Here is a 19,046-nt window from a genome sequence, read left to right as displayed (position 1 = left end):
CCGCTGATCCAACTCTCCCCCTACCGAGGGGTAAAGCCCTCTGTTTGACTGCCTGGAGAAACAGGCACAGCCCCAGAAGGTGGGGATCACAGGGACTGGAGGATCTACCGGGGGGTGGCTCTGGAGGGGGACGGTGCCTAGCGGGGACAGGGTGGAGATGGAGGGCGCCCTAGAGAGGAGGAAGGGGCTGAGCTGACCACCGCCTGGGGTCTGTGCTTCGCTGGCAGAACCGCTCCAGTTTTGCTGGTCAGAGCAAGTTTTGATGGGGCACCTGCTTGTAGGGCTGGGACTGGGGGGAGGCAAGCGAGGCACCCAGGGGACAAAGTTTAAGGAGGCTCCCTCTCAGGTATCGACCCTGCGCTTGCACAGGGTGGAGGGTGGGGCCGTCCTCGATTTTGTGCCCTGGGTGCCTTGCTTGCCTCCCTCTAGTCCTGGCTCTGGGCTCTCTGCGCCCAGCTTGCACTAGGTGGTGGGTATTAATCAGCTTCCTGTCCCTTCCCCAGATGTCCCTCAGGGATGCAGAGCTAGCCTCTCACTCCTCGCCCTCACCCATCTCTCTCTAGTTTTTTTCTTTTTGGTATTTGTACTTTCCAGGCAAATTTTACCTCTTAGAGGATCTGGTTTCTCCCCTTTGACTTATCCAGGCCTATTCACTTCTCATCTAATAGGCTCTCATCCAATAATTCTCAAACTTAGCTCTTAACCCTATGTGTAGGGACCTCCCCCTCCACATACATACACCTACAGGTGATGGATTCATCAGGTAATTACATGAATTATTAATATTCATTAAGGGTTCATGAGCGAGGCTCTGACCTAAGCAGATAATCCTAAATGAAGATTATCTCATTTAATCTTCACCATAATCCTGTTAAACAGATACAATCCTCCTCATTTAATACTCAGAGAGGATGAGTAACTTCTGTAAGTCTGCACAGCTTGTAAAACCCTTGTAAGAGATATTTTATTCATCTCTGAATTCCCAGGACCTAGCACAGAGCCAGACATTAATTGTTGAATGAATGGTGCGTACAAAGAGAATACACCAATTTTTTCCCTACAGTCAATGCATGTCCATTAAACACTCATTCCGCTTTGTGCTGGGCGAGAAAGGATGTTACTCAAGAATTATTGGGCTTCCCTGGTGGCGCAGTAGTTGAGAATCTGCCTGCCAATGCAGGGGACACGGGTTCGAGCCCTGGTCTGGGAAGATCCCACATGCCGCGGAGCAGCTGGGCCCGTGAGCCACAACTACTAAGCCTGCGCATCTGGAGCTTGTGCTCCACAACAAGAGAGGCCGTGACAGTGAGAGGCCCGTGCACCGCGATGAAGAGTGGCCCCCGCTCTCCGCAACTAGGGAAAGCCCTCGCACAGAAACGAAGACCCAACACGGCCAAAAATAAATACATAAATAAATAATGTAAACTGACATGTCATTAAAAAAAAAAAAAAAAAAAGAATTATTAAGTATGCTACATGTCCTTAAGGAACTTACAGAACGCTGAAAGGGACAAACATGAAAAATAGGTAAGATGGTATGTATATAAATACATTTGGAATTGTGTGACAAAGACTATAAATCTTGTAGGTTTCAGAGGAGACAGCAATCAGGATGGTGAGTAGCGAGGTGGGACTTGATGTGGGCTTCGGAGAACTAGTGGGTTGCAGAGACTGGGGTTGGAGATACTCTGGGGGACAGGCTGGGGTGCTGAGGCTGGAGGAGCAGGTGATGGAAGTCACTGAAGGCTTTTACATTTCTTTTTGTTCCCTGGCGCTCTGAGGCCAATGGCCTCTCTGGTCTCGGTTTAGTCTTAGGTAGTATGAGTGGGTGGCCTAGATGCTTTTGTCACAGGTTGGGCTTTGCCAGACCTTTTGAGGGGGCCCACAGGTCCTGCCGAGGCCCTGGACTGTGGAGGGATGGAAGTGGGGCAGGTAAGCCAGGAGGTGTGTGTGTGATGCCATGCATAGAGGGGGCTGGGGTTATTGGGAGAAACAAATACCCAAACCCACAGATGCTCAGCTTCCTTACAGTCAGCCTCTGTATCTGCGGATTCCACATTCATGGCTTCAACCAACCGTGGACTTGGACCCTGCCAATGCGAAGGGCTGACTGTACCATAGTCTGGGGGCTTAAACAACAGAATGTTATTGTCATACAGTTCTAGAAGCTGAAGTTTAAGATCAAGGTGTCTGCAAGGGGGTTCCTTCTGAGGGCCGAGAGGAAGAAGGAACCCCATGCCTCTCCCCTAGTTTCTGGTGATTTGCTGGTAATTTGGGGCATTTTTTGGCTGGTAGATCTCTGCCTTCATCTTAACACAGGTTTTTTTCCTGTGCACGTGTCTGTGTCCAAATTTCCCTTTCTTTATAAGAGAACAGGTCATATTGGATTAGGGGTCCACCGTACTCCAGTGTGACCTCATCTTAATTTAACTAATTACATCTGCAACAACCCTATTTCCAAATAAGGTCACCCTGGGATTAGGACTTCAACATATGATTTGTTTTTTGGGGGGCAGGGAGACACAATTCAACCCATAACAGCCAAAGGAATTAAGAGGGAGGCAAGGCTGGGGCAGGAATGAAACGATTGGAGAAGTTTAGCTGGACTGGGTTCCACAGGTCTGGCCAACAGTGTGAGATGCTAACCTCGGAGGCACCTGCACACGTAGAATCTGGGGGCTGCCATAGGATGGAGAAAATAGAATTAATGGGCGCTCTTGACAGAGAGAGTAGTTGGAATGAATGCTTGGATAAGTGTTTGAGGGAACCCTCCCCCATGTCCCCATCACTCTACTGCCGTCCAAGGAGGGAGGGGGTCCCCACTCTGCTCTCTGTGGTGTGCTGTCTGCAGCCTGAGTCCCGGAAGAAGCTGGAGGGCTGGTGTGCGCCTCCCCATGGTACCCCATGTTCCTCCTGAAAGTGGCCCCCCTTAGGCTTGAAATAAATGTTGAGCAAAGATTTGACAAAGAGTAGTTGGAAGGGCTGTAACATTTTTGGATGGCCTAGGGTACCCACTCTTTGGGTCTGGCCCTGACAGTAGAGGTCTGGAACGCCAGCCAGGGGAGCAGGACTGTTTGCAGGTTGGCCAGGGGGGAGCCCAGCTTCTCTGTGATGCAGAGGCTGGGGTGGGGCGAGGTTGCCCCAGAGTTGTGCCTGGAGCTCATCTGGTTTCTCTCTCTGGACCCCTCCTATGGCTGGTGCCCCCGTGTGCACCCTCGCCTCCCTTCACCTTGGCACTGGCTGTACTTGGACTCCCCGCGGGCCACTCCTTAGCCAGAGGCTTCCTCAAAAACATGGATGGCCTTGGCATCCAGGAGGCTCACTGACACCAAGGGCCTTTCAAGGAGGTCAGCCCTTTGCCACTCGCCTGCGGACCCCCACCCATGCCAGTGCCCACCACTTGCACCACCAGCCTTCTTTCCCCTCTGGGGGTGGAGAGCATGGGGGGGTCAGCCTGGGGAGCGCCCCCCCATTCCTGAACTCAGGATGCTTCACCTGCAGCATCTTTTCTGTTGCCCCCAATGAAAGGCTCCACAGGCAAACCCTGGGGAATGAACGCACTTCCCTTTCCCCCTGAGGTTCTTACCGTCAGGGAAATAAAGTGAGTCACTAGTGAGTCAGGATGGAGACCGGGTGAGGGAGTACGTGGAACCTGATAATTATGCGCATTAATCCTCCTGCAAAGGCTTCCCAGCCGGCAGGCACTTCCTCTCTGAGCTGGGTGGGGAGGGCCTGCACCTTCTCCAAGAGGGCCTTCCTGAGCACCCATCCCAGCTCCTTCTGTGGACCTGGGGACAGCGGAGGACTGTGGGAGGGGAGGAGGGCAGTCTGCAAGCCCCGGGGTGGGGGGAGGCCGAACCCCCAGACTCCTGGGGGCCCAGCTGAGTTCTTTGCTCAGAAGACGACATTGGTCACCTCCCTCCTAGATGGCTTTGAGGGGCCGCAGAAAGGTGGCGCTGCTTCACCTGCCACCTGCCCTGGACCCCTTGCCAGCCCCAGAAGGAGCCACTGTGCTCATGCCTCAGGCCACTGCAGGTGCCAGTCCTCTTCTGGACCATTCTTTTCCCGATCCACCCGTTTCCTCATCACCTACTTCATATCCTGCTCAGATGTCACCTTCTCAGGGAGAAGACCACCCTATGTGGAGCATCTCCTCACCCCAGACTCCTTATTCCCCTTGCCACCCTTTATTTTTTCCTCAGCACTTTTTACCATTTGACACATTATGTGTTGTGTCTCCTATTAGCTTATCTGTCTCCCTCTGGTCAAAATTAAGTGTCACTGGGGCAGGGCCTTTGCTAGTTTGTTCACTGTTGAACCCCAGCCTGGCATGGCTGTTCAACAAATATAGAATAATAAAATAATATATGTATATGTGTATATATATATATACACACACACACACACACGTATACGTATATAATGAAATAAAAATAGCATGAATGGATAAAGGAAAGATATCATGTCAGCTCTGAGGTACAACATAAGTGCTTTGCTGATTAGTTATAGAAGAGTGGTTATACATTTTATTTGACAAGCTTGGTGTGAAAGAAATGGCTCATTTCCTCATTTTCTTTTTTTTTGCGGTACGCGGGCCTCTCACTGTTGTGGCCTCTCCCGTTGCGGAGCACCGGCTCCAGGCGCGCAGGCTCAGCGGCCATGGCTCAGCGGCCCAGCCGCTCCACGGCGGCACGGCATGTGGGATCTTCCCGGACCGGGGCACGAACCCATGTCCCCTGAATCGGCAGGCGGACTCTCAACCACTGCGCCACCAGGGGAGCCCTCCAGAAGGCTTTTGCATCTGCTTTTTCTTACTTGAGAAAGTCCAAGCATCATTTCCTAAGGACCTACTAAGTTCCTCCAAAGGTCTATAAAGTTGTCTGCGATGATTGTTATTTATTATTATCATTATTATTGTATTGCTCTGAGTTTGCATTGTTTCTACTTTTTTAATGTGATTATAAAAATAATACATGTTTGTTTTAGAGCTTATGGAAAGGACAGAAAAGTATAAATAAGCGGGGAAAAAATCCCTCATCATGCCACATTCAGAGACATATTAGCTTTAGGGAATGTTTTCTCCTAGGCTCTCCTCTGAGCATTTTTTTAAAAAGAAATGAGATCATAGTGAACTTACACATATATTCTATTTATTTATTTATTTTTTACTTAAAGTTAATGATTTCCCTGCGCCGTTTAAAATGACTTCATAGATAGGATGCTTTGGGGGCCACATGGACACCTGTCATTTAGCACCACAGTTCCTTAGCCTTTCCCCAGTGTTGGGTATTTAGGATGTTTCCTGATTCATAAAAGATTCCAGACAACTGTGTGTCTGGTTCAAAGCCCTCTGATCTGTTGACGAAAATTCAATTAACTGTCAAGTTAAGAAGAAAAAAAGGGAATTTTATTCGAGCCAAACTGAAGATTATAACCAGGGAAGCAGATTCTAAGAAAGCTCTGAGAACTGTTCGACCTGTTAGAAGTCGAAGGCACAGTCATATGTGTTTTTGAGACAAAGGATTGTACATCAAAATGACATACTGATATTTTACATAAAGTTCACATAGTCCACGTAAACACATACAAAGCGAACAGCAAGTCACCATGACCGCCAATGGAAGTGGGAAAGAACACTATTCTTTTAAGAAGTTATGGGGCTTCCCTCGTGGCGCAGCGGTTGAGAGTCCGCCTGCCGATGCAGGGGACACGGGTTCGTGCCCCAGTCCGGGAAGATCCCCCATGCCGCGGAGCGGCTGGGCCCGTGAGCCATGGCCGCTGAGCCTGCACGTCCGGAGCCTGTGCTCCGCAATGGGAGAGGCCACAACAGTAAGAGGCCCGCGTACCGTAAAAAAAAAAAAAAAAGAAGAAGTTACGCTGCTAGCTTCAGCAGAAAGAAAAAAAAAATTGATCTTTATGGTTGAGCAGACACTCCCATCTTTGAGGAGCTCTGCACATTACTGCAGCTGCGCCCTGCACGTTAGGGAGGGAGAAGGCCCAAACAAACACACAGAGAGAATTTTATGTTTAATTTTTCTTGTCCTGCCTTAAAATATAAATTTTATTTTATCGGATCAAAGTTCGATCATTTCCTGAGGATCCTGGAAGGGTTATCATTGGGACTGAAGGTATAAACATTCTTATACCCTCTGATACATATCCCCAAATTCTCTTCCTGAAAGGTGATTGACACCAATGAGCAGCCCTAGGTATTAACATTACATGTATTTTGTCAACTCAATAGGTTAAAAAAAAGAATTGCATAACTTTCATTTGCAAGTCTTTGGTTACTAGTGAGATTAAACCCACACCACAATTTACCTTGATTTTGCATGTGTCAGATTCAAAAAGCACTAAAGAGTATGGATGTGGAAAGTAAGACTCCTTCTCACCTGGTCCTCCAGCAGCTTTCTTTGTCTTCTCTGGAAGAGAACTCTGAGTTACATGCATTTAAGTTGTATGTTATTAGATTTAAGCTCTTACACATTTGTTAGAATTTATATATCTGCTTTTGTGGACTGTTCATATCCTTAGGTCGAGGATTATTTCTCTCCTTTGACAGGTGGGGAAACTGAAGCTTCAAGAGGTGAAATGCCAGGAGTCACATAGTTAGCGAAAGGGGGTGAGCTCCGGGGGTATCTCTATCCGGGAATCTTTGGAGGCAGGAATGAGGCAGCTGCAGGCACGTGTGAGTGGGAGGGAGCACCTCCTCATCCAGGAATGTCTCCCTCATCAAACTGCTGCTGCCGCCCGAAGTCCCACCAAAGGCTGGCCCGCAGTTGGGCCATTCCAGTGTCTGAGAACTGGGAACTGGCAGTTTCTGAGGTGAGCCCTGCACGTGGCATGTGTCCAAGCCCTGGCCCTGCCTCCTCTTCTCTGCTTTTCTGGTCCCCTCACACCCCACCCCAGGCCAGTTCAGGCCCCCTAGCCAGTTGCCCTTCGAATCCAGCCTCTCCCTGCCTGGGAGGGTGAGAGTTTAGAAACACCTCTGTGTCTACAACCCCTCTACCCGCCCCAGGAGGGCTGGACCCAGTGAGCCATCTGGGGTGTGTCCCCCCACCCCACCTTGTTTCTTCCTCTTTCCTGGGATGTGAAAACCTCGTGCTCTAATTTTCCTCAAGGGGGACCCTGGAGAGGGTGGGATTCAGGATCCTGGAGTTCTAGAACCTAAAGGTACCCGAGTCAGCCCCTTTTTCCCCACTCTGCTTGCTTAAGGGATCTTGGGTAAGACAATTTTACATCAGGTTTATATACACGTCTCTTCTCTAGAAAGGACTATAAGCATGTAGGGACGACACACAGAGAGGTAGGCAAAGGGGACCAGTGACTCAGGGCAGAATGTGTGGTGCCGAAAGGCTTATGCTGACTGGGCCAGGGGGCTCAGGGAGGAGAAGACACTTCAGCTGGACTTTGAAGTTTGGGTGGGAGTCAAGTAAGTGGGGGATGGGATGAGGGTGAGTGGGAATGCCAAGGGCAAAGGCTTGAGAGTTGAAATGCCATGGTGGGTCACGAGGCTGCAGGCAAAGCTGCAGGCAGCTGCTGGAAGGGCCCCTGAGTTGAGGGTTTGGAATTTGTCCTTTGGCGATGGGGATTCTTGGAAGGTTCTGGAACAGAGGAGGGGTGTTGCTGGCATGGTTCTCAGGGAGCCAGCTCTGAGGGAGCATAGGAGTGCATGAAGACTGGAGATGAGGCTCGGAGGTTGGTGCCTTCCCATCCTCTTCTGACCTGGGGAATGCAGAAATGACAGTGGCTTCAGTCTCCCCCTGCAGAGCCTGAGGAGGCACAGCCTTCCTTGGAGGTGGCTTGTGAGGACAGGATGCAGATGCCATTTCATCCAGAGGCACCCCGCCAGCTTTTGCGTGATCTGGGCTGCAGGCCCAGTGCCCCATTGGGTTGTGCACTCAGTGCCTGGAGTCCTGGGCTCTGGCATCAGGGGTGCGATTTCCCAAGGAAACCCAAGTGTCCACAGTGCCCAGTGCCCTGCACCCCACGGATTCAGCCTGTTTTGGCTCAGCGTCCCTGGTGATTCCGACATCTGAGGGGGCATTGCCTGACACTTGGCCCCAGGGCCTGCTGTATGCAAAGGCAGGTGGTGCAGTTACCCATACACTGTGAATGGAGTGCTATGGATGCACCACACCCCCACCCCCATAAGCCATCTCCACTGGCTTCCTCCAGTGCGGAAGTCCCAGGTTAGAAGTCTGTGACGCTGGGTCTCCCATCAAAATGGGGGAGGATCTCAGAGGATATTTAAGCAAGCTCCTTCATTTTACTATAGTCTATGATTTGTTTTATATAAAAATATTATCACTAAATGATTGATGGCAAAGGCAGCAGCTCTAATACTTAAAATAATAATAATATAAATTTATAAATAGTTAAAAATATTGGATAATGACAGATACTGTATGATATTCCAGTTATATGTGGAAGCTAAAAAAGAAAACAAGCTAGTGATTATAACCAAACAAAAATAGACTCACAGATATAGAGGACAAACTAGTGGTTACCAGTGGGGAGGGGATGAGAGGAGAGGCAAGATCAGGGTAGGGGATTAAGAGGTACAAACTATTATGTATAAAACAAGCTACAAGGGTATATTGTACAACACAGGGAATACAGCCAATATTTTATAATAATTGTAAATGGAATATAACCTTTAAAAATGGTGAATCACTCTTTGTACACCTGAAACTTATATAATAACATTGTACATCAACTATACTTCAATAAAACCTTTTTGTAGAATATTGGATATTAGAAAAGTCGTGTGTGTGTGTGTGTGTGTGTGTGTGTGTGTGTATGTGTGTGTGTAAAAAGCATGGGGACAAAAGGGGAGGAAGAAGCAAGGGCCTTGGGATCAGACATGGACTTGAATACTTTCTCTGCTCCTTCCAGGTTCCGGGCAGATTATGAATCTAATCTTATGAGCCTCGATTTCCTCATTTGTGAAATGGGGGGATAATAATACCTACCTCCAAGCTGTTGGGAGGATTCAAGATAAGAAAAACCTATCACGGTGCCTGGAACATATATATATATATATATATATATATATATATATATATATATATATATATATATATATATATATTTGGCTGTGCTGTGCAGCTTGTGGGATCTTAGTTCCCCAACCAGGGATCGAACCCGGGGCCCCAGCCATGAAAGCACAAAGTCCTAACCACTGGACTGCCAGGAATTCCCTGGAACATATATTTTTTTAACTCACTGCCATACATCTTAGTAATCCTTCATAATTTTTGGAGGATATTATCAATGGAGGTAATACCACTCTCATGGGCACTTCTGTCTGTTTTTAAATTGCTTCTCCAATATATGATTTTGTCTTTTGCCCTGAAACTCCCCCTGGTAGTTGACTCTGGGAAGCCTGGGCCGCTTTTGCTACCTTCTGACGGCTGCAGGAATTACTGCCATGAGAGTCAGGGGTTAACAGACATGACTGTGGGTTACACAGCAGGAGACCTAGCTAAGCTGGGCTGTCCTCAGCGACAACAGAGTAAAGCTGAGCCTCAGTGAGCCTATCACAGATTTCATAATCAGAAAATCTAGACTGGAGCTATTTGAATTTTAACAGTCACAGAACCTTTAAGTAAGTACAAGGTGTGAAGTGGCACCCTAAGCTTTTCAGTGCTCAGGGCCTTAAAATATCTGAATCCAGTCTTGAATAACTCAGTTTAAATAATTCTTTACATGTCGTATTTCCCCAGGTTTAAGGCAACGTTAATGTTTGTTTCACCAGCAAGGTGCAAAGATTTCTCGAGGCTGCCACAGCCCAGGAAGTTCCCTGCACCGACTCCAAGTCCTGTTAGTGATTTCAGTTCTGCACTTTGGTTTTTAAAAATTATTTTAACACATTTTTATCATGAACAAATTAAGAAGAAGATGGAGAATGATGTGACAAACACCATGTAGTCATGACTGTGAACTATCAATGTTAACAAACGTTAACATTCTGCCCTATGTATTTCAAATCTTTTCCTCTCTTTTAAAATAAATTAGACATAAAAAACAGAGGACCCTTTGTAGCACTTGATTGCTAATATTTTTTATCTTGTTTGCTAATATTTTCATGTGTGTTTGTGTAATCACTGGAGCTGTAGGGTAAGCACTGAGAAAACATGAGTTTGCTCACCTTGGGGTCCTGACCCAGGCCCCGGCACAGTTGCTGGCACAGAGTAGATGCTCAATAGATTTTTGTTGAATGAATGAATGAGTGAATAGAGCTTCTTTTTCCTTTGTTATCCTCCTTCATATCTCCACGTACCTTTTCCTCACTGGTGTTTCGTTGGCTAATAATGGACAATTCTTACACTTAGCTCAGGAATAGAATTCAAATTACTGTGTAAAATATATTGGTTTTGAAACTTACACAATCAGGTTTTTTGGAGATAAATTAGAAAATGTTGCTAAACAGAAAGAAGGAATAAACCTGAATCCTCCTTTCAAAGATAACCAGCTTTATGGTTTAAAACCCTACAAAAATGGGATCATTAATGCATATCCCCTTTTATAACTTGCATTTTTCACTGAATTTATTATGCACACCTTTCTGTGTCATAGTTCCTGCTAAATATTGTAATAATTGATGTCTTCTTAGTAGTCTGTCACTTCAACAACCCTGGGAGGACTGTCTTGTGAAGAGACACCCGGGTCTCACAGGGGCCAGTTTGGGCGGGAGAGTGAGAGTGCTTCTGGCTCACCCTCACCCCTCGTGCACTCGGTGGACACAAGTCTCGCTGGCCGGACTCTCTCTAAGGAGCCTGTGAGCTTCCTAGCTGAGTGCTGGGCTGGGAATTGCTTGAATATGCTTGTGAACCAGCTAATTTTCAAAATCGCAGGTGGAAATACTACTGTTTTCTTGGCCTATAGACAGTCTGGTACAAGCTTTTAGGAATAAAGGTTTTTACAGTCAGAAAGCCAGAAAGTGCTGGGTTTAAACCCTAGGTTGGCCACCTGTTAGCCTTGTGGCCTTGGGCAAGTTACTAAACCTCTCTGAGCTGCACATGTCATCACCTATAAGTGCAGAAAATGGGACTTGCCACATTAGCCTGTTGTTGGAATAGAGATAATGTATGTGAAGGGCCTGGTTCACTGTAGGTAAATGTTTCCCTTCCTGATAAACCAAACCCAAATTCTCTCTAAGAAATACCTTGCAATATTACCTCGAAATGTCTCTTTGAAAGGAAATATAACAGATACATAAATAAAGGTATTTATATTATAGATATTTACAATATATTTATAAATGCATATAAGATCGATTTATGTATTATATGCATATAATATTTGTTATGAATAGATAAATATATAAAGAACTTGAACCAGAACCAAGTGGAACGCTGCTGTTCCCTGAACACTAAGAACTGGACGGGCATTTTGCTGTGGCTTCGGACTCTGTCCTGTGAGTTGTGCCTATTCCTCTCCCAGGCCAGCTCCGCTCTGCCGAGGAGGCTGGAGAGTGTAAGAAGAGAATCGGAGTCACTTGGTAAAAGCATCGATTGAGCACCTCATGTGTGCAGCCTTCTGCTCACGGGGCCCCAAGGACGTCCTCCGCCCAGCGTCTGGCTGGAAATGGGGCAGACTCGCAGGCGGGAGGTGACCTGGTGTTGCCATTGAGGACACAGCTCAGCCCTGTAACACTTTCGGTCAAGAACTTTGGAGACATCGAGACAGTTCTCCCGACTTGAAAGATGGGAATAGAGGCCTAGAGAGATGTAGAGACTTCACTGAGGTCACTCAGCTCATTAGTGGCTGATCCGTGTGGACCAGAGCCCAGCTCCAACCACTGTCGCTGCCCCATTTCCCTTAGTGTAGAGACTTTATTAGAGGGCTTTATTTTTAGGGGTTTAACTGTTTTATTTTTGTTTGCTTTATTCTCTACTTAAAAGTTAAAGTTTACCCCACGTACCAGGGTCTTTAACGGGACTTTAAAATTCACATTTAAGGGCAAGCCAGTCTCTAGAAGGTGCACTGAAGCTCCGTGTTCTGGGCAGTGGTTCTTAACGGGGTCGATTGTCTCAACAGAGGACACTTGGCGATGTCTGGAGACAGTTTTGGTTATCACAGCAGGAGGGTGGAGGATGAGGACCTGCTGGCCTCAGAGAGTAGAGACCAGGGGGGCTGCTCACCAGAGGAGCTGCTCACCAGAGGATCACAGGACAGTCCCACAGCAAGGACTGTGCAGCCCCAAATGTCAGCAGTGCCAGATTGATGGGGCGTCAGCAGCCCTTTCCTCTGTAGCCTTCTCTTTTGACTTGGTCAGGTTCCCTCCGGGAAACCCATCCATGCCCAGACCTTTGGGGGCAGGGTGGCTGGGACTGGGCGTGCTCAGTAAGCTGACTTTCAGGTCAGCCCAGCTGTTTTTAGCCTATTATCTCGGTATATGAAGAGTGCCGTCTGCAGGGTGGGCAGGCAGAAGGTCCGGACTGCTTGGGCTTAAGGCAGGGGACTTGGGTGTGTGGAGGTGGGGAGTGTTTAACGCTCCTTATAAACCTGAAGCAACTCTCCTGCCCGGGGCTCCATTCTGCAACCCCACCTTCAGTGGCCCCCCCGCGGCGCTGTGAATTCCCGAGCCTTCCCGCATCCTGCACAGAGAATAGATTTACTTCTCACAGGCGTCAGGGCTCCAGTGTCTCTGGCCTAAGGCAATTACTCATCTGCTTTGCATCTTCCAAAATGTCGCTGGCCCCTGCTACTCCCCTCCGTCCATGCTCACGCCCTTGTTAATGCCTTTGCTGTCCTTTCAGTCAGGTTGGGGGAGGGAGCGAAGAGAACCCTGTGTGTTGAGTCCATCATCTTAAACCAGGAGGTGTGTCCTTATGAGTTGGAAAACTAGATTTCATTAAAAGCTTTGCCGTGTGTGGTGCCTCTGGGGAAGGCAAAGAGCTGGCGAGCTGGAGCTCTTCTGGTGTGAGTCTCTGGAGGCGGAACTGAAGGGCGCACCAGATGGGGAAGGGGAGCTCTGCGACCTTGATCTCGCTAAGCCTCAGGTTCCCTGCGTGTACAATGTGTAACCCTGCCCCGCCCGTAAAGGTGAAGTAAGGGCACGGATGTAGACGAGCAGAGAACACCGTAAAGGGCTGTGATTTATTACCATCGTCCTCCTGGGTGGACATCCCTCTCGTCTCCACTAGGCGTGATCAAGGCGAGGTGTCACGTGGCACACGCCAGAACGTGACTCTCTGGTGATGGGCTTACCCAGCACGTGAGCATGAGTACCGACTGCCTCGTTCTCTTGCCAGAGGTCTCCAGTTTGGTTGGCAGAGTGGTGACCAGCTGGCCAATTGGACGGGGCTCTTTAATGTCACGGACGACCCAGCAGTGCAGAGTGGCAGTGACTCCAGCTCCAGGTACAGACCCCGGCGAATGACCAGGGAAGCTCATCCCAGGGTGACCCTGCATCCCCTGCCCCATGGCCTACCCCCCAGGGCTGCCCTCAGGGAAGAAGCCGTCTCAGCACAGTGGCCCAGAGCTCACATGGGGATCCTGCCTTGTCTGCTTTGACAGGAGGGGTGAAGGCTAGGACCCAGCCAGAACAAAGCACGGACCCCTGGGCCCCTCTCTTTTGGGGTGGGGGCTGGGATGGGGGCTGGAGAGGGAGTCTGGGTCTCCAGCCTCCATTTGAGATGGGGACAACATTCCACCCCTGCTGCAAGGCTTCCGGATACCAGTCCACAGGTGTGTGTAGGTTTGTGGGGGGTGAAATGGGGGTGGGGGAGGGTCGTGGGCTCCCTGTTCCTCTGAAATCCCACTGCACGGGCCATTCCTACTCTGCCCACCTGTGAGGCTGACCTTGGCTGGGGAAGAATGTTTTCATCAAGATACAATGCTGAGGGCTTCCCTGGTGGTGCAGTGGTTGAGAATCCGCCTGCCAATGCAGGGGACATTGGTTCGAGCCCTGGTCCGGGAGGATCCCACATGCCACGGAGCAACTAATCCCGTGCGCCCCAACTACTGAGCCTGCGCTCTAGAGCCCGCGAGCCACAACTACTGAGCCTACGTGCCGCAACTACTGAAGCCCACATGCCTAGAGCCTGTGCTCCGCAACAAGAGAAGCCACCACAACGAGAAGCCCGCGCACTACAACGAAGAGTGGCCCCCGCTCGCCGCAACTAGAGAAAGCCCGCATGCAGCAACGAAGACCCAACACAGCCAAAAATAAATAAATAAATTTATTTTTTTTAAAAAAGATACGATGCTGAGAATTGACATTCATACCATCACGTGGTTATTTCTTCTTGATCGGCTGTAGTGTTTGGAGTTAAATAAGTAATTAAGGGCACTCTGTTTATTCAGGAGCAGGAATTCAGGAACTATTTGTAGAATGAATGAAAATGGAATATTCTCAAGTAGGGCACACGCATTGCGGGGGGCAGGGGGGAGCATTGTGGGGAATTTTTCTGATAAGATGGGATGCTCTCTCTGCTTGGAGCTGGGTGTGGCTGGAACTTCCCAGCTAAGGGTTTCCTGGGGCTAAGTTGTTTGTTTCCTTAATTTTTGCATTTATAAGTATGGGCTAACTTTCAGATCAGTTTCCCTGGGAAAGAGGCCTGAGTTTTCATTGCTGTTAATTTTGACACCACAACATCAAATCGACCCTGCAGAGGAGAAGTAGTATGTTTTTCAGGGACCTCAATACATCTGATTTTGTTCAATGCTTTGAAAAAGAAAAGATGTGGCTCCAGTGTCAGAAGCCATTTGGGAAGGTGTCCACAGACAGGCCTTGGAGTGTGGTGGGCAGCCTCGGACTGTGGCCTGGGATCAGGGTCTTATTCTGGCCTTTTAGGAGCCCAGTTCTTTCCACATATGCGTGGTGGGAGCCCTGGCCAGCCGCTTGGCCCCTGGGATGTCACCCAGTGAGAGTGACAAGTCCAGAGCTGTCTGTTCCCTAGGTAGAGCCTCCAGTGTTGGTCCTTCTGCTGTGTGACCTGCCCACACAGATGGCGGGTGGTCTAGATAACTCTTCAGGTGTCTCCCTGGGAAGGACTCCTTGAAGGGCTCACCAAAAGGTTTTGGCTAGAAGGTGCTAACAAATTGAGCAAGACAGAGCAGGCCCCTGGGAGGCCATTCTGGGCAGATGTCCTGGGCAGGGGCTGCACGAATTCTAACTTTTCCTCCTGCCAGCGGCTTTGTTCTCTCTGCCCTTTTCCTGCAATCTTATCTCTAATTTCTCTACCTATCTCACCCCACCTAGTCTCTCCTCTCCCTTTCTTCCTGTCACCCTTCCTTTGTCCACTTTTCTTTCTTAACCCCTGAGTTCTGCCTCTCTCCTCCTCCCTCTCATCTCCCTTCCCCTTTATCCTCTCTCCCTCTCTCAGCAACTCAGGCCAGCCTTCCCTTCCCTGTCTCCTGGGGTCCCTCAGGGCCAGAGACACCTCTGGCATCTGTCAGGTGCCCTTTATTCAACATTGTTACCAACTGAGTTGATTTCCTTCCAGAGAGCCGCCATTTGACCAAGAGCTCCCTTAACCACTGAATAAATGTGATGGCCACACATTCCAAGTTCTTCTGGGACACTTCCAACTCATATCCCAATTTCCAGTTGACCCCCAAACTCCCCACATATGTGAGAAAACACAGTATGTATTTCAGACGTGTAGAAAATAATGGTTAATGTAAGTAGAACTGACCTGTATGTTGGTGACTCTTTTCTTTGGTGTGGGAGCAGCTTCCGCCTTCTTTAAAATGGGCAGGACAACTCCTGGCAGCAGACGTGCAGGGCTTGGGGGAGGACCTAATGACACTGTGAAAGGGCTTTGCAGAATGAAAGTGCATCATCCCAGCGGACAACTCTCCATGCCTGGAATATGGGATGAGCTTTGTGGTATTGTTCACCTATTGAATAATTCAGCATATGCCATATTTTGCTATCCGTAGCTGTGTGGTATGTTGAAGTGTGGCACACCTGATGTCATTTTTTATTAACACTGTTGGAAGGGAAGTCAGGAGGTACCATTTATAACAGAGGATAAAGAGGGGCAAAAAAAGCAATGACTCATAAATTGAATACTCAACCAGGAGCCACAAGAAGGAACAGGTCCAAATGATCGGTCTGGAGCATTCCGAACAGGACCGCAAAGGAAATACAGGCCAGATGGTTCTCATAAAGGCTGTGGCCAGGTCTTCACTTTGGGCATGAGCTGGGGGAAGTCCAGACCCAAATGGAAATATACATTGACATATAGCTTTATTGATTTCAAGTCTAGATCTAAAAGCGTCCAATAAGCATCCCTAGGAGAACTGCTTTAGTGAACAGATAGGAATAATTGTTAATCAGCCAATGCTTCTATTTAAGTGGGTGCTTTGAGCAAGCAGGAAGGTCTTTGAAGCCAGCTCTCATCATGTTCAAATTATGTGTTTATGTTTCTGTCTCCCCACCTAGACAGTGATTGTGCTTCTCCATCTTTGAATTTTTAGCACCCAGCATGGCACCGGCTCAATAAATGTTAATTGAATAAAAGAATGCATTAAGCAAGAACATAGTAAAGACTATTGTTAAGAACGCAAGCTTCAATGTCAGTGTCCTGGAATTCTCCCTTAGAGATTTATTCCTTTGGATTAAACCTTGTCTTCTGGCACTGTCTTTGAAAATTAATCCCTGGGAAAGGGAAACACTTTGGAATCATAAACTCATTCACAGTTTGGAATGACCAGAGAATTTTTTCTCTTGAGAAGAGCAGGTAGTAAGGAAGTCTGAGAGTTCTGGGTGGCAGGGTGGAAAAGGGGAAACTGATCGTGGAGGAGGGGTATGTAGGAAAATAGAAGGCAAGGAAGGCAGATGATGTACTTTTGCAATAACTGACTGAGAACGACGCCCCCCCAAACCACCCCCACCACGGCGCATGGTGATTCTGGGAAGGGTAGATAGGGGAGGGGAAGGGGAAGGAGGGCACTTGTCCTGTCAGCTCACTGCTTTGACCTCTCCAGCCTGGCCAGCTGCCTGCAAGACCAGTGACCACCTGGAGGGCAAGGGGAGGCACAGCACCCGTCTGTCCTGCAAAGTGGAGAGTCAGTGTTGCCTCCGCTGCCTCAGGACATCCCAAGGAAAGGTCCCCCAGTCACGAGGGCTGAGGGCAGCTGAGGCAGGAGTCCCCGAGGGGCTGGCTCGCAGCCTGGCTTGTAGCCACAGCTCAAAAGGCTTCACTCAACTTCTGCCAAACGGATCCTGTTCCATAGCCCAGTCCTTGTCCTCCTGCCAGGATCCACCTCCCACTAGGCCTCCTCCTTGAAGCCTTCCCTGATAGCCCTTTTCACTCTGTGTGCACTCTAAGATGTGTCTGCACAGAGGGCTATTTCTATCATTACGCAGGCAGAGAACTCTCCAGCAAGTGCACGTGAACCACTCTGTGTTTGCTCGGGCATTCCCCAAACCTCGAGGAGCCTCCTACCCTGGGGAACTGGGCTGGACTGCCTGTGCATGCAACTTCAGGGCCCTCCGGACACGATAGCTTCAGACACAGCCCACAGGCGGCCTGGCTGGCTGGCCTCCTCAGCCCCTCCTCCCAGGGTGCACACAGCCTTGGCCCCCTGGTCCGAGATGGATGGCAGGAGATGGCTTGCAAAGACAGCTCAAGGAACACTTCTCTCTGAGGTCTAGGACAGAGCTGGCCCAGACTGTCGCCCGCCCAAGCTGTCTGTTCCCGGGACAGCATTTTCCCTGTGCTGCTGGGCTTCTGACTGGGGTGCTGGGGACTTTCTACAGACGAAGGTAGCACTAGCCACAGGAGTAAAGGTCAGGCCCCAAACTGGTGACACAAAAGCCTCTTAGCTCTGTAGAATAGCAGGCCAAGTAAGTGTCAAGGCTAGAGCTTTTCTCTCTGGGTCAAGGTCTGTGTTGTGCCTAGCATGTACCGTGCAGTATGAGGTGTGGAATCATCATATTTCAGAGCTGGAAGGAACTAGACTGAATTCAATTTAGCACTTTATTATGCTATATTAAATTGCTCCCTAATTGTTTCAAGAAAGTGTATAATTAAGGAATAAATTGTGTGATACAAGTGCTCCAGGAGCCTAGTGTAGAAGTCAGAGGCGCTTCCATGGAGGGGCTAGACTTGGCTTGGATGTGGATGGGTGATGCCTGTGGCCGAGTGCTACTGGGGGCTGGCTGTGTGCCAGGCATGGTGCTGGGCACCTGACATGTATTACTGCAGTCAATCCTCACACTCAGAGCTTTGAGGTGGGTACTGTCATTGCCCCCATTTTACAGAGGAGGAACTGAGTCCCCACTTCCAGGTGTGGTGGGTGGTGCAGCTGGAACACACCCCATGCAGTGTGACTCTTGAGTCCTAGCACTAGTGGGCCATGCACGATGGAGGGATTCTTCTTTCTGGGCTGTGGACAGACATCCAAGGTTGGGTTGGATTGGGTCCCCTCGTTTCTCCTTGCCAAGTCCTCTCAGACCGCCTATTCCTGCCCTCAGCTCCTGGCTGTTAGACTGGACTAAAATGGTCATATTGATCTAAGTAGGTGATTACGTGCATATCTTCTTCGAGTATTGTCATTAGCACTAGAGGCAAGACAATCTTTAGGGTCTTTCATCTCTTCCTCTCCTCTTTCCCACTTTTTATATTCTGTGTCCACCCACCCTCCACCCCCAGCCTCTATGCTTCATGTTTTCCTGATTGTTATCCCTGAAAAATGCTTCCTTCCATCTGCTCCTGGGGGTCCTGGATTTCAAAGAGAAGCCCTTGGTGGCAGGGTTAGCCCAAGGGAAAGACTTTTCCATGGTGGACTTACAGGTGTGGTGACAGCTGTGAGGGGTGGGGTCTGCACGCCTGCATTGTGGGTGCAGGCTGGGTTAGCATAAGCCTTTCCGGTCAATTTTCACTTCTGCAGAAAAGGACATAAATAAATAAATAGCCGGAACTCTTGGGCTCCATCCAAGATGGCACTGCTTCCTCCTTTCCTCCCACACACCCAATGTGGGCCTCTGGTGGCAGACAGACAGAAGAAGTTGACTGTGAAGGCAGGGTTGTTGGTGCCCTGAGACTCCTTGGGTGGTGCCGTTCCATGAGCTTTGTGGCCCT

At 49.0% G+C, this 19,046-nt stretch overlaps 1 protein-coding gene across 3 annotated transcripts in view; it reads left to right on the top strand.

The window, feature by feature from the left end:
• ST8SIA5 (ST8 alpha-N-acetyl-neuraminide alpha-2,8-sialyltransferase 5) overlaps nucleotides 1-19,046 on the top strand; it is a gene marked incomplete at both ends in the record, with an annotated part of 64,873 nt that overhangs the window by 13,976 nt on the left and 31,851 nt on the right. The window contains one exon of one of the 3 annotated variants that reach the window (XM_079717458.1): nucleotides 13,263-13,370. The exons of the other annotated variants lie outside the window; for them this stretch is intronic. Coding sequence (XP_079573584.1) covers nucleotides 13,263-13,370 — 108 coding nt within the window. The remainder of the gene's footprint in view (nucleotides 1-13,262; nucleotides 13,371-19,046) is intronic. 3 annotated transcript variants of the gene reach the window in all.

Source organism: Hyperoodon ampullatus, assembly GCF_949752795.1.
Source record: "Hyperoodon ampullatus genome assembly, chromosome: 13".
Lineage (NCBI taxonomy): Eukaryota > Metazoa > Chordata > Mammalia > Artiodactyla > Ziphiidae > Hyperoodon > Hyperoodon ampullatus.
The sequence above is the reverse complement of the archived record's forward strand: the minus strand, read 5'-3'. Positions and strand labels throughout refer to the sequence as shown.